The sequence below is a fragment of the Pseudorca crassidens genome, chromosome 11, assembly GCF_039906515.1.
Source record: "Pseudorca crassidens isolate mPseCra1 chromosome 11, mPseCra1.hap1, whole genome shotgun sequence".
NCBI lineage: Eukaryota > Metazoa > Chordata > Mammalia > Artiodactyla > Delphinidae > Pseudorca > Pseudorca crassidens.
The window spans coordinates 97,933,060-97,960,021 of NC_090306.1; the positions used below are offsets into that span (position 1 = coordinate 97,933,060).

At 42.0% G+C, this 26,962-nt stretch overlaps 1 protein-coding gene across 9 annotated transcripts in view; it reads left to right on the forward strand.

Annotated features, from left to right (window-relative positions):
* Positions 1-26,962, forward strand: part of TNRC6B (trinucleotide repeat containing adaptor 6B) — a 261,509-nt gene that overhangs the window by 210,731 nt on the left and 23,816 nt on the right. For 6 of the 9 annotated variants that reach the window (XM_067698163.1, XM_067698167.1, XM_067698165.1 and 3 more), the window contains 6 exons: positions 814-984; positions 5,374-5,499; positions 17,496-17,627; positions 17,895-17,990; positions 18,146-18,326; positions 26,072-26,209. In XM_067698163.1, the coding sequence (XP_067554264.1) occupies positions 814-984; positions 5,374-5,499; positions 17,496-17,627; positions 17,895-17,990; positions 18,146-18,326; positions 26,072-26,209 (844 nt within the window). The remainder of the gene's footprint in view (positions 1-813; positions 985-5,373; positions 5,500-17,495; positions 17,628-17,894; positions 17,991-18,145; positions 18,327-26,071; positions 26,210-26,962) is intronic. The other 3 variants (XM_067698168.1, XM_067698170.1, XM_067698172.1) reach the window with 1 other exon arrangement.

Genomic DNA, 26,962 nt, shown 5'->3' on the forward strand with positions numbered 1-26,962 from the left:
GGGGGGAAGTGATCTATTTATAGCGGGGGAAATGCACACTCAAAACACGTAGAAGAAATCCTAGAGGCAAATTTATTCTGAATTCTTTTTTCTGCTGTTGTGCAATTTACAAAAATAAATTTTTGGATCTTGTGCAAATAGTCTGTGTCTCCTAAGGCCTTGCCTTCTAGCTTTGTCGAGATGATCCAAAACTTTCTCCTTTGCTATTTCTAAGAGAGCTCTTTTGTCTTCTTTCTCCATTTCCATAATGATCTGTTTTTAGTTATGATGGTATACTTTTCAAATTCTCAACTACCTGCTTTAAACAAGTCATTTATACCTATCTGTTGGGATTTTTAACATTTCTAATGGAGGAGGTCATTCCTTGATTCAGAATACCAATTTGCAGTGTCCCTGGTCTTCAGAAGGCAGTTAAAACCAGAGTGTTTAGATCTGGCACATTTTTGACACCACAGTGCTGATCCAGACAGCAACATATCCGCAAGAAGACTACCGTGGCTTCTGTTTCGGCAGCCACGTAGTTAGAGCAATCAATACTAGATGCATGAAAATGAAGTGTCTGGCAATTTTTATCTTAGTGCAATGGACAGAATGTGTTAACTAACTTAGGATAAGAATCTATAGGAAAGAGGATGACAGATGGTGTCTGTTGGGCAAAGTATCATGACTATTATCAGATCCAAATTCTATCCTCGTTTACTGCTAATACACTCTAACCTTGTTTATTCCTGGTGTTTCTCTTTTCCCTTCTTGCATTCTGTTGCTTCACTAACCAACACTCACTGTGATTGGCTAACTACTACTACTTTTCAGCTGACTTTGCCTTTCTCCAATCAAGATGGGTGCCTTGGGGATGAGGCTCCCTGCTCTCCCTTCTCCCCTTCTCCCAGCTACAAGCTGTCTCCCTCTGGTTCCACACTACCCAACGTCAGCCTTGGAGCAATCGGTACAGGGCTCAACCCCCAAAACTTCGCTGCTAGACAAGTAAGGAGGCCTCTCAAATTTATAACTGCTTGGCTGTGGCCTCGCCTTGGCCCTGGTCTGCAGTTTATTGCATCATTTGTCTGTCTTGGGAAATTTGTTGATTACTGAATGCACAGAATGATATTAAGTATAGGCTTTAGCTCTTTCAGCCCATAGAACCCATCTCTCTTCATGTTTCTCAACATGGGTTTTATTTTAAATATGTTTCTTTTGTCTTCCCATTTTTGGTCATAAGTTTACGTTTAATAGTTAACTAATGACTGGCTTAGGAAAAGGTTAAAGAAGCTTACAGGTACCTTCTATCATCTAATTTAGCATCATATTTGCCATTTTTGAACGTTTGATTGAATGGCAAGACTACTTTTGAGGTCTTTTCAATCTAATAAAATTGCTAATTAGAAAGCAGCAGCAACACTAGTAAGATTAAATATTGGAGGGTTACAGCATCTTAAGAATCCAGTGTCCTTAAGTATCATATTACCCAGAGAAAGGTAACTTACATGTTAGATAATGAAGCTTTAAGAAGACCGATGTTGCCCAGCGTTTGATTCAGCCTGGAGCAGCGCCTTTCCTGGTGTTGGATCTGTCAGTCCTCCAAGGAAGGGCTGTGCAGCAGAAACAGGACTGGCAGGGCTGGCCTGATCATGCCGCCTCGCCTTTACAGGCCCAGGTGGACAGAGCAGGCCTCTGTCTGTCACCTTGCAGTAGCTCTGTTGTAGTTTTTGTGGAGAAAACCAGGAATTTGGGGACAATTCCTTTGTGACAGTGGCTCCAGTGATACTTTCCTGGCCTTAGCTCCATGACTACTTACTTGTCCTTCTGCTTTCATCTCTGAATGTCACAGAAGGACATTTAATTATTAGTTGCGTCCATTCTGTTTGCACGTGATGACTTTTCACATAGAAATGAAAGGATGGTATAAAACACCTCTTACGCTATAGTCCTCAAGACGCATATAGATCGTTCATATGCTTTCTAATTGTTGCCTTAGCACATTTTAAAAATGGACTATATTATATCCATGTGTTCAGATTGCTTAACTCTGGATTGAGAGTTACAGGTAGTTTTTTGTTTTCTTCCTTGATATTGCGCTCTTTTTCCTAATGTTTCCACAGAGGACATGGCTGTGTATTACTTATATAAACAGAGAAGAAACAATTATATCCATTTTGGTGGGGAGGAGGGCTCTTTTGGGTTGAGATATATCAAATATAAGATAGTCTTAATACTCTTGGTTAATGGTGATCATAAGTATTCTCCCAGGATCACCTGATTATCAGATACTTATAGTACATAAACTTTAGTATAAGTGACCAGCCAAACTAGCTGTGCACTGGACTCTAAAAAAAGGTCATTTCTCTTCATTTTTTTGATCTGTGGATTGCTACAAAGTCCATTGTGAACCAAGTTGATTATACATGTTCTATCCAAATATGGTTACGGTTTTTTCACACTATTTTCATGCAGAGTTAACATACTTCATAATTTCAAAATAAAATTTGAGGGTTTTTCCCAAATTACAGAAGATTTCAGTTAGCTTGATAACCTTGTTTTTAATCTATATACCTTTCTAAGTTAAACATTGTAGTTGAGGCAAATATCACCAATAATTATTAGGCTCAGGTCATCATTAAAGCCTCACATACAACAGTGAAGCTTTAGAAATAGCCAGATAAGCCACCATTTATATATATATATGCTTTTGATGCTGGTTTTCCTAATCTCTAAATATAGTTCTTTAAAAAAAGACTAGATTGGGCTTCCCTGGTGGCGCAGTGGTTGGGAGTCCGCCTGCTGTTGCAGGGAACACGGGTTTGTGCCCCGGTCTGGGAAGATCCCACGTGCCACGAAGCGGCTGGGCCCGTGAGCCATGGCCGCTGAGCCTGCGCGTCCGGAGCCTGTGCTCCGCAATGGGAGAGGCCACAACGGTGAGAGTCCCGCGTACTGCAAAAAAAAAAAAGACTGGATTTGTATGATTACCATTAAATACGTTACTGTGCAAAATAGCTACTTCTGAGCCAAGAAGATGACCAACTTGTGATGCCAAAGGTTCCATATTAAAAAATAGAGAAGATGGGAATTCCCTGGTTGGCCTAGTGTTTAGAATTCTGGGCTTTCACTGCCATGGCCCAGGTTCCATCCCTGGTCGGGGAACTGAGATCTCACCAGGCACATGCCACAGCCAAAAAATAAAATAGCAAGATTTAACAGTAAATAATGAATAAAAATGATCTAAAGAGGGTTTTATTTTTTTAAAAAAGGTATTTTTTGATAAACTTATGTTGACTTATCTTTGTTATTATCTGTATCAGATATATCCAAGTGTTTGGTATGGCTTTAGAGACACTTGATAATGAAAACCTAAAACCTTTGTTGGGAGTGGGATGGACTCTTTCTCCTAGGAATAGGAAAGTAGGGCTTGATTTTACAAAAACCAAAAAAGGTAAATTCTTTGTAATACCTCTTACCAGAAAGAGAGGTTGAAATTTAAAACGACCCATACAGAGCAGTTTGGAGCCCTACAAAACATAGGTTCTGGCAAGGACTTTAGCTGTCAGAAACCCCAGCATCCAGGAGCCATCCATGAATAATTAACATCTAATAACAAGGTCATTACTTTGATAGTAAAGTGTGAGAATGATCTCAGTGGAATAGTCTTAGCAAAATAAATGTTTCCTATTTTCCTGGGAAGAATTAGTAGCTAAGCTCCAGACTACCAGGATCTCAGAAAAGTTAGAACTGAGCCATTTCACCTCAGAATGACAAGTTTGATTAGTAAGACAGGAGAGGCAGAGACATTAGAGTTTCTAGAACTGAAGGTCTTTTCATGTTTAAACAGTCCTCTGGGAGATTTAAAATTCATGGTGGATCTTTGATTTTCTTTTATGAGATGTACACAGATTTTAATTGCCATTTCTACTTTATATTCATAATCATTTTTATTTTCAATACTTTTAAGTTCATTAATTCCCCTGAAGCAGTCCCTTAATCTATTTTGAATCATTAAGCCATCAAAATATCTTTGGTGCTCTAGAACTTAAGGACAAAATTCTTCTTTAAAATTGCCTTAATCCCCACGATTCCAGGGATAAGATGATGGTGATGACCTCAGCTCAGAGCTCACAGACTTGGTGTAAGCAGTGGTGTAGCTGTCTTCACTGATGGTGTTCAGTGGGACGTTTGTTTTCAAGTGTATGAAATTGGTGGGTCATGGATGTTTGCAAATGATGTGCTCATCCTACAGACCAGGGCTTGATTGAGTTTCTGGGAGTACAAAGAGGGAAATATTAAGCTGGTGGTGGAAGTACAGGATGGAAGATAACTGTAATATGATTTGATGATGGATCCTATCAAAGAGTTTTCAAGTGTTTTGAGAATGTAGAGGTGGGCTCAGTGAATCTGAATGTGCAATGAGGAATGTTTGGGAGAAGACTTTGTTGATGAGTTTGACCTCTGAGCTGGGCCTTGAAGAGGCCAAGTGAAGATGGTATAGAAAACTACGTCGGGCAGCGTCAAGTATCGAATATGATCTCTTTGCTTCTCTGCTAGAAACAAGTCAGAAAGGAAAGGCCATCATATACAGCCCAGCTTTTTATAGCTCTTTGGCTGGAGCAGTCTAGAACTGCTTCAATGAGTTGATCATCCAGAAATCAGGGAGCTAAGCTTGTTTTTTGACTAGACTGATAGTCATACATTTGAATGAGAAGTTACAGGTGAGTAATGTTTTGTTTTGGTAGCCCTGGAATGATTTTTCACTTTTTCCCTTTCTTCCTTTTTTATCTCACTCCGTGGTTGATTCACATTTCCTCGTCTAGTAAAGAAGGGACCAAGCAGACCCAGGACAGGGAAGGGTGCTCGGATCTGGAGTAGGGTCCTCAGGGAGCTAGGCTCACAGTTGGGTGGCACTGATTTTATGATTGAATCAACCAATTCAGAGAAGTCATATCATAGTATTGTTTTACAACTGATATTATTCACAAGCCTGCATTTTTACTCAGTTGCTTTTTAAGGTGCGTCTCAGGTTATATAGTTTGAGAATAAATTCGGTAAACCCAATCTTAAAAAAGAAAGTAGTTAAATAAATGTTATACTGCCTGTACCTTTCAATAACAGCAACAACAAAGTAGTGTTTTTTCTAACATTTGACTAAGTTTAATGCTTTTGGTTTATAGAATGCATCAGACTGCAGGGGTGGTGATGATATGCCCGTGATTGGATTTGAATACTTTTCTGAGCATTCTGAGATCAGGAACTTTTTTCAGTTGTAAAATTCTGTGATTCCACGGAACACGGGATATGATTCTTCTGAGGGAGAGAAAACCTGAACTGTTTCTTATTTGTGTTTTCTTTTGTTAACAAAAAGCCTCACCGTCGCTGTTCCGTTGACAGGGTGGCAATCATGGTTTGTTTGGAAATAGCACAGCACAATCGAGAGGCGTGCACACCCCCGTGCAGCCGCTGAATTCTTCTCCTAATCTCCGGGCGCAAGTGCCTCCCCAGTTCATTTCCCCCCAGGTAAGCCGTTCATGGATCCACAATTCATAAGTAAAAGTCCAGGTGGTTACTAGTTGTCAACTGACTGGTTTTGTGGGCGTAAAAGGAATAACAGTTACCCATCTAAAATGGGAAAAATCCAGATGCCAGGGATCAAGATTTTTAGAACAAGATGGCAAATCTCGTTTGTTTTTTTTATTGTATCGTGCATACAAAGTAGATGTTTTTACATGAAAAGCATTATGATTATATTCCTTTTAGATCTCCTGTATATTTTCCCAGTGCTATATTGATTTTTAAACTGTGTATAATTAAAACTACTGTGTAAATTCCGATGCGTCAACATTCAGAAGTTGGTTGCCCTCAAGGCTTCACAGGGTAATTGCCAGGTTCTGGGTTATTCTGAAAAGTTTTGAGGAGATACATACTAAAACACTGACTGGGTGTTCTAGGGGGCGTTCAAGAACTAATGAAGCGGCAGAGACTTATTCACAGAGCAACTTTGTGTAGGACACGGTCTTTTGGGTACCATGGAAACCCTTTAGGACCCTCTATTAGCAGGAGATGGGACGAGTTGTTCAGGGGTATAGGTGAGAGATTTGTGCCAGTCTACCACATACTGCCTCTCGTACACCTTTGTGGGAAACAGGTCTGAGGAGCAAAGTAAAAGCTGATAAGCCCAAGTAAAGATTCAGTGTGTGAATCAAGATCAAGAGCTTTGAGTCTGTCCCATCGTATAAGAGGGGGTGGGATACTTATTAGATCCAGCCAACAGGTTGTGAAGGGTCAGGTTTTGTTGTTTGTTTTTTGATACATCTTGTAAGACAGAAGCTTAAAATGTTTATTTGAAACCATAATCTATAGATTTCAAATCCTGCTTTGGACGTTGAGTCTGTCCATCTTGGTAGAGGAAGGAATGTTGATCGTGCCCCTGCCCCCATCTTCACGGTCCTGTCTGGAGTCCTCTTAGGTCTCTCTTCTTCCCCTTCCCTTTCTCTTGAGTTCCACTCATCCTTCAAGTCCCAGGTAGACAGAGCTGTTCCTGACTTCCCCAGCCCTTTACAGTGGCAGTGTCTTGCCTTTTGGAGCACTTGCCAACATGCCTTGCCATCAGACCAACAGCCGTCCATGGTTATCGAACGTCTGCAGTGTTTCAGGTTGTGTGTTGGCAGTGCATGGTTGAAGAAAACACTGCCTCCCCCATCGCTGCCTCCTGGAGTTGTGGCGGTGATGGCAGAGTAGTCGGTAGATAGCGTGCTGCATGGAAAAGCTTAACAGAGTTTGGGGAGCAGGGTGGGACCTCACACTAGCAGTGGCATTTAAGCTGGGTCTTGAAGAACGAGTCAGAGTTCGCTGGGCACAGCCAGATGAAAGGTGCCTTCCAGGAGGCAGGAGCAGCTTGTGCAGGGGGCAGTAATATCTGGAAGGACACGGCACGTTTGGGGAAATGCGGTTAGTGTGAGTAGTTAGTTTGAGCTTGTGGAAGTGTAGGTATGCTGTCTAGAATGGAATAGGAAGAAGATAGTCAGGAAGTTTGGGGCCAAATTTGGAACGGTTTTGTTTGCCTTGCTAAGTAGTTTGGACTTTGTCCTTTGGTCACCATGGTTTGTAACATTATCTTGGCCGCTACTTAAAAACACAGTTTCTGGGTCTTCCTCAATCTACTGAGACACAGAGTCTTGGGTGTTGGGGCCTCACCACCCCCAGGGGATTTTTACATGCTCCCTAGAGTCTGGCTGCTCCTGCTAAAGATAATATAGTGTTAGGCAAGATTTCTCAACTGAGTGGCAGTATAGGAAAATTTAAGTTTTGGAAAAATAACACCATGATATAGACGACATGTTTGAATGACAGAATCACTAGAGCAAAGGAGATCAGTTATGAAGCTAGTGCAGGAGTCCAGATAAGATAGTAGCAGTCAGGGGGACTTCCCTGGTGGCTCAGTGGTTAAGACTCCATACTTCCAATGCAGGGGGCCCGGGTTCGATCCCTGGTCAGGGAACTAGATCCCACATGCATACTGCAACTAAGAGTTCGCATGCCACAACTACGGAGCCCACAAGCCACAACTAAGACCTGTCGCAAATAAATGAATGAATGAATGAAACACAGAATGAAATTAAAAAAAGATAGTGGCAGTGGGAATTAAGACCTCCTTGTGAAGGTCACTGGTGATCTTTGTGTTGTGGAATACAGTGATCTGTTCCCCAGTTTTTACTCATGTATCAGCATTTGACACAGTGGATCACTCCCTCCTTTTTGAAATAATTCATTTGGCTTTCAGACACCTTCTATATTGGTTCTCCACCTGCCTTTTCTTGTCTTTCTGCTTTACAAGTTCTTCCTCACTTCCCCAGTGTTTAAACATCAGAGTACCCCAGTCTCAATATCTGAACCTCTTCTCACCACCTACATCCACTTTTAGGTGATCTCACCCAGTGGAATGACTTTAAAATACTGTCAGTTCCAAAACTGTGACTTCACCCCAGATCTCTCTTCTGAACCCCAAAGACTTCTGGCCATCTTTAGTAGGATGCCTTATAGGCATCTGAAGTGAACACGCCCAAAACAGAACTTCCTGTTTCATCCCACTCTCCCCTCAAAACATCCTCTTCCTCTAGGCACCTGGCAGTCTCATCCTGCAGGTGCTCAGGCCAGAGCTGGTTGTGAGTTCTCACAGCGCACAACCAATCCAGCAACAAATCCTCCCTTCAAAACTTCATCCAGCGTCCGACCATTTCCTACTGTGACCATGGTCTCCTGACTGGTCCCCCCGCTTCATCCCATACTTGCTCCCTCGAGTCTTGTTTTCTGCCCCGAGTTCACACCGATCCTCTAAGACCGCACTGTCCAGTGTAGCCATTAGCCGCATGAGCACTTGAAATGTGACTTGTGGAATGGAAGAACTGAATTTTGGTTTCAATGAATTTAAATAACCACACCAGATTAGCGCCTACCGTATGGACAGTGCAAATGTGGGACATTTCTGTCAACACAGAAAGTCAAGGTAAATCATGTTACTGCTTTACCGGGACCCCTCTCCTGGCTCCCTCTCTCACTGAGAATACAAAGCCAGCTCTTCACTGTGGTCTTTGGGGCTCTTGGTGACCTCCCTGCCCCCCACACTTGCCGCTCTCCTGTTCGTCCAGACCTCTCCAGCCAGCTGGCCCCAGTGCACGGAACATACTCCCAGAATGCTCTTCTCCCAGATTGGCACATGGCTCCGTCTTTATTTCCTTCAGAGCTCTGCTTCAGTCCCACCTTATCAGGGAGGCTGTCCCAGGCTGTGTATAGTACACCACCACCACCGTTACTCACCCCCACCCCACCCCCAGGAGGGTAATAAGCTTCACAGCGGCAGGATCTGTGGCTGCTCTGGGTTGCTGCATCCTGAACATCGACAACTGTGCAGGGCATGTATTTTAAGTTCAGTAAGTATATGTCAAGTCACAGGAGGATGCATTTCAGGATGATCTAGAAAGTGGAATTGTTAGGAAAGCACAGTGAACTTAGTCTGAGAGACTTAGGGTCTCCAAATCTCTTTATGACCAAAGTATCTGCTCTACTTGGAGAGGAAAAGTACTTGCGTTCTCCTACATTTTTGAAATGTGTTTATTTAGCAAAACATGGTTAACATAAAAATTCTTTCTTTTAAAAAAATTTATTTATTTATTTTTATTTGGCTGTGCCGGGTCTTTACTTGCAGCATGCGGATCTTCGTTGCATATGTGAGCTTTTAGTTGCGGCACGCATGCAGGATCTATCTCCCCCACCAGGGATTGAACCCAGACCCCCTGCATTGGGAGCACGGAGTCTTAATCGCTGGACCACCAGGGAAGTCCCAGAAAAAAATTCTTCCCAAAACTACCCTCCCACCCCACTGGACGCAAGGACAAGAATTATTTTTACGTAATCCCCTATCCAGACTTTGTTCGTACACAGGCATGCTTTTCACATAACTGCATTCATGGTCACAGCAGCCTGCTATTTTCATTAACATTGGGTCATAACATTTTCTGGTTACTAATATAGTCTTCAAGTTGATCATTCTTAATGAACAAAGCAGAATGTTCCATCAGGTAGACTTGATTTGATTTCCCTTTCCCAATTATTGGATATTGTTTCTAATTTTCCACTGTCATAAGTAACGCTGTAGAGAAATCCTTTATACATAGATCTTTGCCCACATTATTTCTAAATTTAGTTGCCCAGAATGAAATTTCTGGGTCAAAGCACATGAACATTTAAAATTCTTTTTTTTTTTCTTTTTTAAATCCATTCCCCAGACCTTCTTTTATTTTATTTTTATAAATTTATTTATTTATTTATTGGCTGCGTTGGGTTTTTGTTGCTGCGCGTGGACTTTCTCTAGTTGCGGTGAGCGGGGGCTACTCTTTGTTGCCATGCATGGGCTTCTCATTGCGGTGGCTTCTCTTGTTGCGGAGCACGGGCTCTAGGCGCGCAGGCTCAGTAGTTGTGGCACACAGGATCATTAGTTGTGGCTCACGGGCTCTAGAGCGCAGGCTCAGTAGTTGTGGTGCGCAGGCTTAGTTGCTCCGCGGCATGTGGGATCTTCCTGGACCAGGGCTCAAATCTGTGTCCCCTGCATTGGCAGGTGGATTCTTAACCACTGCACCACCAGGGAAATCCCTGAACATTTAAAATTCTTAACGAGTGACTTCCCTGGTGGTACAGTGGTTGAGAATCAGCCTGCCAATGCAGGGGACACGAGTTCGAGTACTGGTCCGGGAAGATCCCACATGCCGCGGAGCAACTAAGCCCGTGTGCCACCACTACTGAGCCCATGTGCCTAGAGCTCATGCTCCGCCACAAGAGAAGCCACTGCAATGAGAAGCTCATGAACCTCAATGAAGAGTAGCCCCCACTCGCCGCAACTAGAAAAAGCCCGTGCACAGCAACGAAGACCCAATGCAGCCCAAAATAAATAAATAAATTTATAAAATTCTTGATGAATATTACCAAATTTTACATCCATTTTAACCGCTTTTTAGGGGCAGTCAGTAATGTAAACATAGGAAGAAGATATTGAAACTCATCTTTAAGATTTGTTACAAATGTTCCATACCATGGTTTTTTTCTACCTTGCCTTTTTCTTCCTGTTACTCAAATGTTCAGAAAGTAACATATTCTAGAGGTGTTTGTCTTGCTTTTATTTTTATTTATTTTTTAATAAAGAGACCTTTTTTTTTTTTTTTTTTTTTTACTTTTATTTATTTTTGGCTGCATTGGGTCTTCATTGCTGCTCACAGGCTTTCTCTAGTTGCGGCGAGTAGGGGCTACTCTTCGTTGTGGTGTGCGGGCTTCTCATTGCAGTGGCTTCTCCTGTTGTGGAGCACGGGCTCTAGGTGCACAGGCTTCAGTAGTTGTGGCGCATGGGCTTAGTTGCTGTGCAGCATGTGGATCTTCCCGGACCAGGGATCAAACCCACGTCCCCTGCATTGGCAGGAGGATTCTTATCCACTGCGCCACCAGGGAAGTCTGTCTTGCTTTTAAATTTCTGTCATTTTGCACTTGTAACACTTCATTAAATGCCATATTCACTCCCAACTAGAGCTTCACTTTCTCCAGCCCAGCTGGAGATTGAAAGGATTTTAAGCCAGAATAATTAATTCCCTGCCATGGGAATGTGCAAGCCTGTACTTTAATTACTCTGCAACCCAGGTATGAATAGTCATTTGCCAGGAGCCCAGTGAAGCATCTGTCTGGTCCTTTGTATTCACTGGAGGAGGACAGTACATGTGAATCTGAAGAAGGGAGAAGTTTAGGGCTTCCCTGGTGGTGTAGTGGTTGGGAGTCTGCCTGTTGATGCAGGGGACATGGGTTCGAGCCCTGATCTGGGAGGGTCCCACGTGCTGCGGAGCAACTGGGCCCGTGAGCCACAACTACTGAGCCTGCGCGTCTGGAGCCTGTGCTGCGCAACGAGAGAGGCCAAGATAGTGAGAGGCCCGCGCACCGCGATGAAGAGTGGCCCCCGCTTGCCACAACTGGAGAAAGCCCTCGCACAGAAACGAAGACCCAACACAGCCAAAAAAATAAATAAGCAAGCCAATAAAAAAATTTTTTTTGAAATAAATTTTAAAAAAAAGAAGAGAGAAGTTGAGCAGTGCTAGATAGGAAGTCCTCAAAGTACAACCTTGATAGTCTTTATAACTGTCAATTTATAGAACATATGAGATGCTGACATTTAAATTAAAGAATAAAAATACGTTGTGTTAGCATTTCTTTAAGGTCTTTCTGTATCTGTCTATCTGTAAATAATATGTTTCATGTTCCCTTTTTTGAACTTTATGTAATGAAATCATACAGTATGTAGCCTTCTCTGACTTTTTTACTTGATAATGCTTGTAAGATTTTCCCATGTTGATTTAGGCAGTTGTGGTTCATACTGTATTCTACTATATGAATATACTATCCTTCATTTACCTTTTCTACCCTACTATCGATAGACATTTGGGTTGTTTCCAGATTTTTGCTATTATGAGCAGTGCTGCTGTGAATATTCCTCTATTTGTCTCCTAGGATGAATTTCTCTAGGGTACTGCTGGGTCATGGGCATGTTTTACTTTGAATGGTGGTTTCTTTAGCTAGTTTTGAGTAGTAGGAATAGTAAGGAAGGTGGTGGGATCATGGGCTCGTGGCAAGGGGTAACATACATTCTCAAGACTGAAGAGAAACGGTAATCAGGAGACGAGCTGATTTGTCCAGTAGGTCTTTTAAAACTGAAAGAGGGGGCTTCCCTGGTGGCACAGTGGTTAAGAATCCGCCTGCCAATGCAGGGGACACAGGTTCAAGCCCTGGCTGGGGAAGATCCCACATGCCGCGGAGCAACTAAGCCTGTGCGCCACAACTACTGAGCCTGAGCTCTAGAGCCCACAAGCCACAACTACTGAACCCACGTGCCACAACTGCTGAAGCCTCCTGCGCCCCTAGAGCCCGTGCTCTGCAACAAAAGAAGCCATGACAATGAGAAGACCGCGCACCACAACGAAGAGTAGCCCCCGCCCGCCGCAACTAGAGAAAGCCCACGCACAGCAACAAAGACCCAACACAGCCAAAAATAAATAAATAAATAAATTTATTTTTAAAAACTGAAAGAGGGCTTCCCTGGTGGCACAGTGGTTAAGAATCCGCCTGCCAATGCAGGGGACTCAGATTCGAGCCCTGGTCCGGGAACATCCCACATGCCGCAGAGCAACTAAGCCCATGCGCCACAACTACTGAGCCTGCGCTCTAGAGCCCACGAGCCACAATTACTGAAGCCTGTGAGCCACAACTCCTGAAGCCCGCACTCCTAGAGCCGCAACAAGAGAAGCCACTGCAATGAGAAGCCACGCACAGCAACGAAGACCCAATGCAGCCAAAAATAAATAAATAAGTAAGTTAAATTTAAAAAAAAATAAAACTGAAAGAAGGGAGGAGAAATGACAGTTCAGACAATGGCTCTTTATTTTGGAGGCCAGTAGGTTGGGAAAGAAAATAAGCAAAGGACATTTCCCATGAATCATAGATGAAAGCTTTGGAAAGGAAGTCAGAAACACGCTGATCAGTACAGACAGCCTGGAGCGGCACTGTCCAGTAGAAATGTAACACAAGCCACATAATGGGATTTAAAGTTTTTAGTAGCCCCATTTAAAAGATAGAGGGCTTCCCTGGTGGCGCAGTGGTTGAGAGTCCGCCTGCCGATGCAGGGGACGCGGGTTCGTGCCCCGGCCAGGGAGGATCCCACATGCCGCGGAGCGGCTGGGCCCGTGAGCCAAGGCCGCTGAGCCTGCGCGTCCGGAGCCTGTGCTCCGCAATGGGAGAGGCCACAACAGTGAGAGGCCCGCGTAATGCAAAAAAAAAAAAAAAAAAAAAGATAAAAAGAAACTGGTAAAGTTAATTTAATAATGTATATTCTTTAAACCAATATATCTAAATTATCATTTCAACCTTTACTCCGTGTTTTTAAATTATATTAAAATTTTTACTTTCCTTTTTTTAATACCAAGTCTTTGAAATCTGGTGTGTATTTTACACTTAAAACACATCTCGGGACTTCCCTGGCAGTCCAGTGGTTGGGATTCCACACTTCCACTGCAGGAGGGCATGGGTTCGATCCCTGGTTGGGGAACTAAGATCCTGCATGCCACGTGCTGCGGCCAAAAAAAAAAAAAAAAACAACCCACATCTCCACTTAGGTTAGCCATGTTTCAGCTGCTCAGTAGCCACATGAGGCTAGTAGTTAACATACCAGATGGCACAGGCCTGCAAACAGAGTTATTGTATTCGTTTCTTTTCTAGAAACTGCCACAGCAAATGACCACAAACTGGGTAGCTTAAAACAACAGACATTTATTCTCTTACAAGTTCTGGAGGCTAGACATCTGATAGCAAGGTGTCATCAGGGTTGGTTCCTACTGCAGGCTCCAGAGGAGAGTCTGCTCCGTGCCTCTCTCCTAGTTTCTGGTGGCTGCTGGCAGGGCTTGGTGTTCCTTGACATGTAAATGCGTCACTCCCATCGCCACCTCCATATTCACGTGGCATTCTTCCCTGTGTGTCTCTGGACTTTCTCTTCATCTAAGGACACCAGTCATTGGATTAGGGCCCACTGTAATCCATTATGTCCTCATCTGAAACTTGATTATGTCTACAAAGATCCTACTTTTGAATAAGGTCACATTTCTGAGATCACAGTTGGGCATGAATTTGGGGGGTGGGGGACACAGTTCAACCTGGTATAGTTGCTAAACCAAATGAATTTAAGATTCACACTGTGAAGGTAAGAAATACGATTTCATGAGTCACTGAGGTATGGTCTAAGACTCTGGTTTAGAATATGGTGTGATAGCGTAGGATATATCTCCACTCGTAGCTTCCTTCCCTGTCCCCGACCGCTCCCACCCCCCACCAAACAAAAAAAAGAAAAAAACCTTTTAATACAGTGAGGTTAGAACCATTATATCATAGACAATAAGTTAAGCCACACTGGTGACCATTTGGGTGAACTCAAAGGAGAGATGAAGAAGAAGAATTATTTGAGATGAGTTGTGGAAGGTGTGTCCCTCATGCTGGCCATAAAACTCGTGCAGCGGTAAAGTGCACAGTAATGGTGTGCCTGCTTTGAGGTCCTATCTGCTAGGGGTCTGTTAAAATAGAAAATCAAATAAGGTGGGTTTTTGTTTTGTTTCGTTTTTTTAAGTCAGTTTATCTTTTTTTTTTTAATTAAAGTATAGTTGATTTACAATGTTGTGTTAGTTTCAGGTGTACAGCAAAGTGGTTCGGTTATATATATCTATATATCTGTTCTTTTTCAGATTCTTTTCCATTATAGCTTATTACAAGATATTGAATATAGTTCCCCATGCTATAAAGTAGGTCCTTGTTGTTTATCTGTTTTTTATATAGTAGCGTCAAACAAGTTTTTTAATTGGTTGGCAACACTCAGCATCTTGCAGAGACTAGAGAAGAAGCAGCTGGGAAAACTATTACTTTAAATCAAAATACTTTCCAAAATGAGAGAATTGACAGTTTAAATGCAAGTGCCTGAGATCTTGGAAGAAAATGAGTTGGTGAGCCAAGTATAGGAAACTTGAACTTAGATGTCTTTAGACTAGAAAGTGTCAAAGAAAAGATAGGCAGATATTCTTGAGAATGTAGATGGTGACTCAAAAGTATTAGGAAGCTGAAGAATTTAACTTTGACTGTGATGCTAAAGAAAGGTAACATGGGAAGACCCCATGGCCTTCTGATGAAAGCTTTCTGATGACTCACGTTTTATAGGGTCATTTTTAAAAGATGGAAAGTAAGGGTATGCAAGTAAGGGTGAATGTGTGAGAGTCATGCTGGGAGATTAAAACACAAAATAAGTTGAGGCTTGTAAAAAGTGTCTTAGAGCTTGGTTTGGTGCAATGTGGTGACTGGAAAGGAATCATAGCTTTGGGCTCTTCATATAATGCTGACTGATTAAGTGGAAAGAAAATTTTTACTGCTTTTGTCTTCTTCTCTGTTAAGAATAAGGGTGTTCAACCGAAAGGGTTTAAGATGCATTAAATCCTATAGCAGAGAAAGAATTTGTGGAAAGAATTGCAGAGCCCTGACTGTGATCTTTGAAGAATGCTTGGGGTCTTCAAGGAGGAGGGTTTAATAATGACAACCCCTCTTTCCTGCCCAAATCCTGAATTTTTAAGACAAAAAGAGGAAGGCTTCCAGGGGCCTAAACGTCCCCTTTACTACCGAGAAAGCTGATACTGGAGAATGTGAACTTCCTAATACTGAATTCCAAACTTACCCCCTAGTAACTGGAATAGGGCAGTCCTCCCTGTGGGCTTGCTGCCAGGATGTAAGGGAAAGAGGCCCAGAGTGTTATGATAAAGGTGGATGCCCCTCTGTGTGGAGCCTCAGGTCAGCAGTGGGAAAGAAGCACCCCTCCCCTACAATGAAGTAAGGAGAATGGGGGAATTTTTTTTTTTTTCTAATTTTGAAAGAACAAGGAAAGTGGCTTAAAGACTGATGAACTTGGTGCCAATTCCAAGCAAGATTCTAGAAAAGATTATCAAAAACATGGTTTCTGAGCACCTGTACTAGGAATCGAGAATCGTAGTTCGCTAACATATTTGAACTTAACTCGTTTTCTTCACTGATTGGTAAAAAAATTTTGGATTATAGGAACGATAAAGTTGTTCTATCTCTATTTTGACAAGTCATTAGACAAGCTGTCTAAAACAGTTGTGTTGATTAGAAATGAATGACTATTCCTGGACTTAGACCAGTTTCAGGTTGGAAGGACGTTTTTAGTGGCACGTGACTAAATTTATCTTCAGCTCTGTCAAGTTCAACATTCCTGTCAGTCACCAGATGGGGAAACTCAAACTGGGAATAAGTGAAATAATAGGTAGAAAATAACTTGGTGGGGTGACTGTTAGTAAGTTAAAATATGAGAGGTTCATTCATCTAATAGGTGTTTATCGACCATCTGCTATGTGCCATGCATATAAAGATAAATGTAAAGTCCTAAGGATCAAAACATAAATTAATAAAATTTTTAAACCCAGCTGCTTAAAAATTACTTGGGGAAGTAAAACGCCCCATGTAATTTTAATCTGATGCCCTATCTACAATTTTAATATTGTAGATTTTAATTGACACTAGGCTTAATGTGTGAGTTAGGAGTTATGATATGATCATCAGAGTAGTTGAGATTGTAGGGACCGTTAAAAGCATGGCTTTTAGAAGAATAGTTAGTGATGGCCAGGTCTACCCAGTATTAGACAACGTTGGGAAATGGCTTTTCTGTCCTGGGCTCTGTGTTGAGAAATTGAATGAGATACAGGTGAGAGAACTGATCATATGTAACCTGCAGATGAGATGCAGGGGAGCTGTAATCATTGTCTGGACATCTGAAGAACCATCCTGTGAAATAATATGAACATGTACGGAGTGCATTTCTAAGCATTTGACACGGACTAACTCGTAAAATCCTCAAACAACCGTTTTGGAGATAAGGAAAGTGAGGCTTAGAAAGGTTTAGTAAGTCACTTGCTCTGAGTCCTATACCTTAGAAAAGGCAGGTCCACATGGTCTGCCTCTAGAACTAGGCTTCTGACCACAATGCTATTTACCACTCATGGAAGAGGGAGTAAGTTTGTTCTCCATGGCACTCACTGATTCAGTGGGTTCCGTGGATGTTTTTATAGCACATTTCCAGTAATAACTTCTCAGACAAAAGTTGTATTATCATTAATTTTTTTCTTGATATTTTCTAGATTGTAAAATTCATAATTTTTCGTGTAGAAAAATTTGGAAGTCTAAAAAGAGAATTAAAAAGCTCCTGTAATTTCACCACTCAAAGACAACCATTGTTAACACTTTGGTGTATTTCTCTCAATCGTTCAATATTTTTCATAAATATTTTTCAAGGAAAAAATTGGCAGTGCTTGCTTTAGCTATAATAAGATTCATGTCACGGAAAAATAAAAATTTTATTTTGATAAATTCTGAAAGTTCCTTCTTTTGGCTAGGTTTCTGCCTCAATGCTCAAGCAGTTTCCCAACAGTGGCCTGAATCCAGGTCTTTTCAATGTGGGGCCCCAGTTATCTCCTCAACAAATTGCCATGCTGAGCCAGCTTCCACAGATTCCCCAGTTTCAGTTGGTAAGTAGCAGATTTTCCTCCTATAGCTAAAAAGGTTACTTGCTTTTTTTTCTTTTTTTTTTTTCTCTTTAGCTTTTATTTGCTTCATTTCATGCAAACTGTTGAGTGTGCTTAAGGGTTGATATATCAGCTCAACTGCAGGTAAATGTGACCCGTAGACTGGGAACTCGGTGGTGCTTCCTTCACGGGCACTTAATTCATTCACAGTTTTCCCAGTAAGTCTGTCTTAAGGAAACTTGCGTCCTCTCTTTCTCCCCTGCTTTGTAGGCGTGTCAGCTGCTCCTGCAGCAGCAGCAACAGCAGCAGTTGTTACAGAACCAGAGGAAGCTTTCTCAAGCCGTGCGCCAGCAGCAGGAGCAGCAGGTACGTGGCACTGGAAGGGTCCCCCTGGTGCTCCACGGGAGGAATGCGTCTCTGCTTAACCTCTTCGATGGCAAACATGACTCAAATGCCGCCTTTCCCCGTGAGGTTCAGCGTGTCTCACGTGTCCGTTTTCCCTTGCGCCTGCTCGCCTCCAGCTGGCTCGAATGGTGAGCGCCCTGCAGCAGCAGCAGCAGCAGCAGAGGCAGCCCAGCATGAAACACTCGCCGTCTCATCCCGTTGGGCCCAAGCCGCATCTGGACAACATGGTCCCCAACGCTCTAAATGTGGGGCTCCCAGACCTTCAAACCAAAGGGCCAATACCTGGATATGGTTCTGGTAAGCTGTGAAGTAATGAAAACTGCCTGTTGAAAAATACCTGCCAGTCATGTTCTCAGCCTGGGGGTTGGACCTACATTACGCTGTTTCACAGCAGTTGTGCAGGGTGGGCGAATATTTGTATCCCTCTCTTTCAGGTGAGATATCTGAGTTATTGATATCCTAGGGTCTCAGTGGTTTCCTGAAGCTCACCACACAGTAAATAACAGAGACAGGCCTCCACCTTCTCTGGGTCCAAAGCAGTCTTTTATTACTTGTGAGTGGCAATCAGCTCTCCTACCACCAGGAATTTTTTCAAGCCAGTTAAATGTTTGTACCTGCTGTGACTGCTACACACGTCTGAGGTTATAATCTAATAAATTATGTACAAGTTGAGGCGTTTAGCTCTCCAGATAAAATTACCTTCTCTTGAAAAAATGGGGAACTGATATTAAAATTATAAGGCAAACTGATAAAATTCTTCTGATATTAGTATCTCATCTGATTTAAATAGAATTAGCACAAGTAAAGTTATACCTTTGACATTCATCAAGAATTTGTTGGCAGGCAAATCGTAGCTCTTTCAGAACTGGGGAACATGTTGTAAGCAGAGTCCAATCAGTGAGGCAGCAGTGATTTAAAAATAAAATTAAAAAGGTACCACACCCCACAGCGTTTTTCTTCTCAGACTGACAACATTTAGATTTTCTTTCAGTAAAGACCATACTGTTCTCTGCAAACTCAAAAACAAGAGTTTGGGGAGACTTGAAATCCATACTCCCAGGTGACAAAGTGACCCTGGACAAACGGCCCTGCTCTTTGTGCTCTGTGAGGTGCCCACTGCCCCCTGGGGAGGCCACATCCAGAGAAGAGCAGAGAGTTCAAGGACTCCTTGATCCTGGATAGTTGTAAGGGAATTAATTTACAGATCCTCAAGTTCTACCAACTGTACTTAAAAATGATTGCCTGAGAACTGACTTTTAAATTCAAAATAAACTTTCTTCCATATGACATAAAAGAAGGGCAGATTCTCCACCATCCCATATCCTATTAGAGCATGCTTCTCTGAGGTTCCAGGCAAGGAGGAAGCCTCCCTTGATGACCAATGATGGTGCCATTACCCCTGGGTTTCCAGTCTTCACCTTCTGAATCGTGTCTTCTGTTACAGATGAAGCTTGACATAAGAGCCTGGGTGTGTTGGTGTGTGTTCAGTTGTTCTGAATTTAGACACTGTACATGATAGTGAAGTGGGGCAACTGTGCTTCTTTTATATCCACTTTAGTCAAAGGGTGCGTAGTTCTTGAAAAGGAATCCAGTCGTATAAAGCAAAGAGAGCATCTGGAGGCCACAAGTGGCTTTTCCACTTGTTTTAAGAACACAGTTCTTTTCAGGCCTTCTCAGTACTCGTCCTGAGGGTATGTCTTAGTTGAAAAGAAAAGCACCTTTGAGCAGCTTGAGCAGTATAGTTTAGTGAGACTGACTCTTTGAAACAGACATTTTCACAGCGAACCAGGTAAAGCCTGTGGATAAACTTTTACGTGATTTCCTTTAGACTGGGTATGCACTGGTCAATTAGTTGTTAAAAACCTAAAATCATGATGTATTTATTTCAATGACAGTCTTTATAACATCTTTACTATCTGCTGCCCCCTATTAAAAAGTAAAATTATGTGTTGGCTACAAATCTGTTAATTTTTAGCAGTGTATACCTCTCTTATTTATTAAATATATAGAAAAATTTTATCATGATGTCTTATTAGATTAATCGTGTTGTTTGTGATTATTATACTTAACTATTCCTAATGACTAAAGGATCAGAGTTCAGTATATATACATATGTACATTTACTGAAGAAATTTCATGGGTTGTTTTTTTTTAAAATCATATTCCTGTTTCATAAGTAACTTAAAAAGTTAGTTCTGCATTGTAATCCAAATTAAATAAGGAGGAAGAACATATTGACTTATTTATATCTGCTCACTTATTAAACAATGGATAAATTAATTTTATTAGGTCTTTATATTAATTGTGATCTGACCACTTATAATCTGTCTTACAAGATGCATTTTGCAGTTTATTTCACAGTTACAATTCTCCTTAATTCATATTACCACATTGCTTGGAATTGAAAAATTGGGACTGAAAACAAGTCTGATTTGGCTGACTATTTTGAATAAATTGAATCTATAGCTGTAAGATTTTGATGAAAATATAGTTAAAGCATTTACACAGGTTAAAATTTTTTCAAAAAAGATTATATGGCAAAGCTGTAATAAAATGAATGAATATACATGAGTATAAATGGTGCTGAGTATAGCAAACTAAAAAAAAAATACCTGTAGGTTAAAAACTAGCAAGAATAATTAAGTTTCTTAATAAATATTGATAAAGCCTCTACTGGTATATTTTCTCAGAATTAAAAAGTTGAATGACTTTCATGACTGCTTAACGGGTTACCCTTAGCTATTTTTGTTTCTGTTTTTTTTTAATATTTATTTTTTTGTCTGCTTTGGGTGTTCATTGTGGAGCACGGGCTTCCCTCTAGTTGCAGCGTGGAGACTTCTCTCTAGTTGTGGCATGAGGGTTTTCTCTTCTCTAGTTGTGGCGCATGGGCTCCAGGGCTCGTGAGCTCTGTAGTTTGCAGCACGCAGGCTCTCTAGTTGAGGTGCGCGAGCTCAGTAGTTGTGGCACGCAGGCTTAGTTGCCCCGCAGCATGTGGGATCTTAGTTCCCTAACCAGGGATCAAATCCGCATCCCCTGCATTGGAAGGCAGATTCTTTACCACTGGACCACCAGGGAAATCCCCCTAGCTGATTGTTTTTGTAAAGTAGATGGTTTCTAATTTTCTGCTTTTAGCAAAATGGAAAATATACCTAATTGAATTGTCATGTGATAATGACCTGTCTAAAAATTAGTATTTATACTAAATATATACTAAATACTAAAAGTAGTTTTAGTATTTGTTTTATTGAGCAGGTGGGGGGGAGGAAATATACCTAAAAAGGAATGTAAAATAACTGATGTAATTACAAGACTCCTCCTTTTCCCATCGCCTTATTTGTGTAAGATATCTTAGTGCTTTATCAAGACTACAAAAATTTTTTAAATAGGAATAGTGTGAACTAAATCTCATTCTAGTATTAAGTCATAGTCACTCACAAATATCTGAACCAATGGAGAAGCAAAGTCACTCATCAGGAAGGGCATGTCAAATAAAATTTTATGTTTAAAATTTATCAAAATATGTAATATTTCTGTGTATGGTATATCCAGTGAAAAGTAGAGTTATGAATAGTAGAGATTATTAAAATAGCAGAAGAATAACTATATCTTTCCTGGTATTATGGTGTGTCAATATCACATGTGCATGTGGACATGGATTAGAACAGTTGTATTAAAGGGGCAACTGTGGATGATTTGTTTCTTTTATAATTTATTCTTTATTATAATTATTATTTTTTTAACATCTTTATTGGAGTGTAATTGCTTTACAATGGTGTGTTAGTTTCTGCTTTATAACAAAGTGAATCAGCTATACATACACATATATCCCCATATCTCCTCCCTATCCCACCCCTCTAGAGGGTCACAAAGCACCGAGCTGATCTCCCTGTGCTATGCGGCCGCTTCCCACTAGCTAGCTATTTTACATTTGGTAGTGTATATGTGTCCATGCCACTCTCTCACTTTGTCCCAGCTTACCCTTCCCCCTCCCCGTGTCCTCAAGTCCATTCTCTACGTCTGCGTCTTTATTCCTGTCCTGCCCCTAGGTTCATCAGAAACTTTTTTTTTTTTTTTTTTTTAGATTCCATATATATGTGTTAGCATACGGTATTTGTTTTTCTCTTTCTGACTTCACTCTGTATGACAGACTCTAGGTCCCTCCACCTCACTACAAATAACTCAGTTTCGTTTCTTTTTATGGGTGAGTAATATTCCATTTTATATAATGTGCCACATCTTCTTTATCCATTTATAATTATTATAAAACCCCAGGAACTTGTTTTTTAATCTGCAGCCAAAGTAGTAGTGGAAAATATAGAACTACGGCAAAGAGAGTGAAGGAGTGATCAATTAAGGACAAGTTAATTTGAGAGAGTGTCCTTAAGGAGGTAAGCCCTGAGACAAGTGGTAGTGATGAATAGACAACGAATTAGAGTGTGTGGCAAAGAAAGTAATTCTGGCAAGGACAGATAAGGTAGCCAAGAGCTTGTATTTGTAAGAATGATAAGGGAGGTAAAAGGAATGTACTGGTGAAATGAGGCCCTGGAAAGGCAAGGGGCATGTCTTATCTCTGATTGTACCTTAGCTCCTAACACAGAGCCTGGCACAAATTAGGCTCTCCATAAATATTCATTGGACTGAACTAAATGACTTGTTTGATTAGAATTTCTGTCGGGGAACTGGAGAATTACTGGAGGCTACTTGATGGACTGAGGAAGTTTGGTTTGATGAAATAGCAAGGACAGTCAAGTCAGTGTTTTCCTGGGTTTGGAGGTGTGATAGCTCATGAGCAGCCCCAGAGGTCACGAGTGGAGTGCCCTCTGCCTTCTGTTAATGCAGCCTCTAGAGCACAGAATTCCTTTCATCCAGATTTGTTGAGCACATTCTATTCTAACGTCAGGCCAGTCACTATGTGACATCGAAGAAAGATACAGTTACATACAACCTTGCACTGATTTTCCTCTCATAGTTTTGGGTTTGTAGATTGGACCTTTCAAGGCACTTATCTCCTGTGTTTTTTTGTGTTTTTTTGCCCTCTTCAGTTTTTTTTCCTTACTACACTTTATTGCTTAGTTAACGGTGCTGCCATATCGTGTTGGCATTTAATCCACAAGTTTCTAATGAGAAAGATGCCCACTTTACCTAAGGTTCAGGGGGAACTGCTCAAACTCTTTTCTCTCCTAAGATTTATAACTCTTACTAATTTTTAATATTTTATGTGTCACAGAAGAACCCTAAGCAGCTGAAATTAAATAACTTTAATTCATTGTGAGTTTTAAATTTTAGAGCAACTTTAAAGAAAATTAATATATAAAGGAATGGTTTCTTACCTTACTAATCCTTACATTCTTCTTTTTAATCTTCACCAGAATCCCAGGTTATTTTCAAAAGCTCTTTCTCAATGATTAGAACCGAGCTTTCAGATGGCCTGGAATCCAGGCACTTTGGGCTGGCTTTCTAAGTCAAAGGTAGAGGTGTAATTTACCCAAGGAGTAAACCCACGTAGGCCACTAAAGCTGTATCAGAGAAGGCCCTTGTTCCTTTCAACCTCCCTGTCCTCCAGTCTCATTTCATTTTAGCCACATAGGACAAAAGGGAAAATATCTTAAACTCTTCTTTTTTACAAAGAAGGGTTCGGGGACTTCCCTGGTGGCGCAGTGATTAAGAATCTGCCTGCCAATGCAGGGGACACGGGTTCAAGCCCTGGTCCGGGAAGATCCCACATGCTGCGGAGCAACTAAGCCCATGCGCCACAACTACTGAGCCTGTGCTCTGGAGCCCACAAGCCACAACTACTGAAGCCCACGCGCCACAACTGCTGAAGCCCGCGCGCCTAGAGCCCATGCTCCGCAACAAGAGAAGCCACCGCAATGAGAAGCCCGCGCACCGCAGCAAAGAGTAGCCATTGCCCACCGCAACTAGAGAAGGCCTGCGTGCAGCAACAAAGACCCAACACAGCCAAAAATAAATTAATTAATTTAAAAATAATAATAAATAAAATAAAAAGAAGGGTTCAATCTGAAATTTTTTCAGCTCATTCCAAGGACTTCTGCTCCCCACCCACACCCTCCAAGCAACCACTTGGACTAGTAAAGTCAGTTACAAACTGTGTGAAAGGACAGTGTTCTGTATATTAATAGCAACATTTTAAACAGGTCAAGAAAGGTGTTAGAACTGATTTGATTTATTGTGCATTTATAAAACTATCCCTGACAAGAGAAGCACAGGGGAGAAAAATGTGACCTGGGCCCCCAATGGGATTTGGATAGATGGAACTTGAGGGCCAATAAGACAACACCAGATGGCAGGAGAGTAAAGTGGATACAGCGTGGAGTCTGGCCTGGCTGGAGCTGCACGTCCACTAGGGGAAGAATAGACCCCGCAGGCCACCTGAGCTGAGGCGTGGTGGGAACCCTGCTGACCTCCTTGGGTGTCCATGCTTGCCTGTTGTTACCACCCTGTGGCTCATTCTCCTTTTTCTGTTTTTTACTCATTATTCTTCCCTTCCCCCTGTTTCAGTGGTTGATTTTAGTCCTTTACTTTTTTTGAGCATCAGTTTGAAAAGTATTAAATACATTCTGACCCCAAATGGATGGTGGGCCCTGTGAGGCTACATCAACAAGCCTGTCCTGTCTGGCTTTCACCTGTCCAGCCCTGTGCAGTGGGAAAATGTTACCTGCCAAAACCCTTGCTAAAAGCCTGACACCTGGCAGCACGCGGCGAAGTAAACTGAATCTCCCGCCAATTGCCTAGTCAAGCTATGGGGTCTTTGTCATTATATAAAAACTTTTTTCAAATTGGTCTCCCAGATTCTATCTACCCCGTTCTCACACTGTCGGGTCTCTTTGTAAAATACAGGTCTAGTTATCTCTCCTCACTTGCTGAAGAATTTCATCTCCTGTCTTAGAGGGGAAAAAAAGGTCTAGACTCCTCAGCCTGATACATGAAGACCCTACACGCCACGCCACTTCATTGCTCCCTGTCTCACTGCATCCATAGGCAGCCAAGCATTGGAGTCACACTGGGCTTGTCATCATTCCCTACACACGCCTGATAGTTACCAGTCAGAGCTTTGTACTTGGTTTCCTTGACTTATTCGCCTACCTCGCCTGGGTCCAGGATCAGTGTCCCTCTGCAAAGCCTTTCCTCCTCCAGAGACCCTGCCACAACTTAATAGCTGCTGTTACACCAGGTTGGGGTTTTGTTTTGTTTTGTTTTTAAATTTATTCATTTATTTATTTATTTATTTGGCTGCGTTGGGTCTTTGTTGCAGTGTGCGGGCTTCTCATTGCAGTGTCTTCTCCTATTGTGGAGAGAGGGCTTTAGGCGCACAGGCTTCAGTAGTTCTGGCGCACGGGCTTAGTTGCTCCGCGGCATGTGGGATCTTCCCAGGCCAGTGCTCGAACCTGTGTCTCTTGCATTGGCAGACAGATTCTTGTTTTGTTTTGTTTTTTGTGGTACGAGGGCCTCTCACTGCTGTGGCCTCTCCCTTGTCCAGAGAGCACAGACTCCGGACGCGCAGGCTCAGCGGCCATGGCTCACGGGACCAGCTTCTCTGCGGCATGCGGGCTCGGTAGTTGTGGCACACGGGCTTAGTTGCTCCACGGCATGTGGGATCTTCCTGGACCAGAGCTCGAACCTGTGTCCCCTGCATTGACAGACGGATTGTTAACCACGGCGCCGCAAGGGAAGCGCCCACCATGTTGGTTTGATGTGTAGACGTCTCCGTCTCAGTTGGAGAATTGCTGGCCCCACGTTCTGTTTGATGCAGATGGATAAGTGAATGCACACATGCACTGAGACGGTCTTAATGAGATGGCAGTCATACATGTTTTCATACCTGAACAGAGTCGTCACTTTTTTAGCAAGCAGGAGCCAGGATCAGCATTTTGAAACAAAATATCTGTTTCTGAGTGAAGAAAACTTCATGTGAATTGGTCTTTAAGTGAAAAATGAAGCTATTCATGGGTTCTGCCTCAGAACTCTTGGTTACTGATACTAGAAACTTATAAAAAGACGTAAAATGTGGTTCTCCATTTTAGGCTTCAGCTCTGGCGGCATGGACTACGGCATGGTTGGTGGGAAGGAGGCTGGAACAGAGTCTCGCTTTAAACAGTGGACCTCCATGATGGAGGGACTGCCCTCTGTAGCCACACAGGAAGCCAATATGCACAAAAATGGTAAGAGCAAACAAAGCTTCATGACTTGGAGCTGTTCTGACTCTCAGCAAGCCTTGATGAAGTGGCCTAGAAACTTCCTTTGAAGCACAGATCTTTTTTAGCTTTTTCCTAATGAGTCTCTTGATTTTTCCTCCCAGTCCTGTGATCACCTAGGAGAGGAAGATTGGGGTTGTGTGTATTTCAAATTATAAGACACTTGAAGGTGCTAGTTCCACTTAAGGGCAGCAAAATTTCCCACCTGCAATTGGATTGAGGGCAGTAGCAGTGAACTTGAGCTCCCCTTGTTAAAACCCTAATAAATTGGCTGAGAGAACAGAATCAGTTTTTGGAGCTACAAGAGAGAGATCACAACAAATATATATCATGATGATTGTTTGAGCTCTTTGATCTCCAAAAGATGACTAATAGATCAATACATGAGGTTTGAACTTTACACAAAGCTTTCTTGTTCTTCATGAATGACAGTGTCTGCAAGACAGCAGTTGAGGGCATTGTAGGCTTTGGTTTTGAATGTGGGTCAGCTCTTCCATCTCTGTAATTCTCTGTAAGAGCATCTCCATTTCCCTTTGAAATAGATGAAAGGTCTTAGGACCTTCCTTCAGCCTTTGTTTCAATGTTTGTTTCATTTGACAGTAATTTACTTGGATTCAGCTGTATCCATGAGAACCAAGTGTAAATAGGTTTTGGACTGGCTCCTGCAGGGGCTTCCTGGCAGCCTCAGCCCCATCAGTCTGGAGCCTTTCAGGGTTCCTT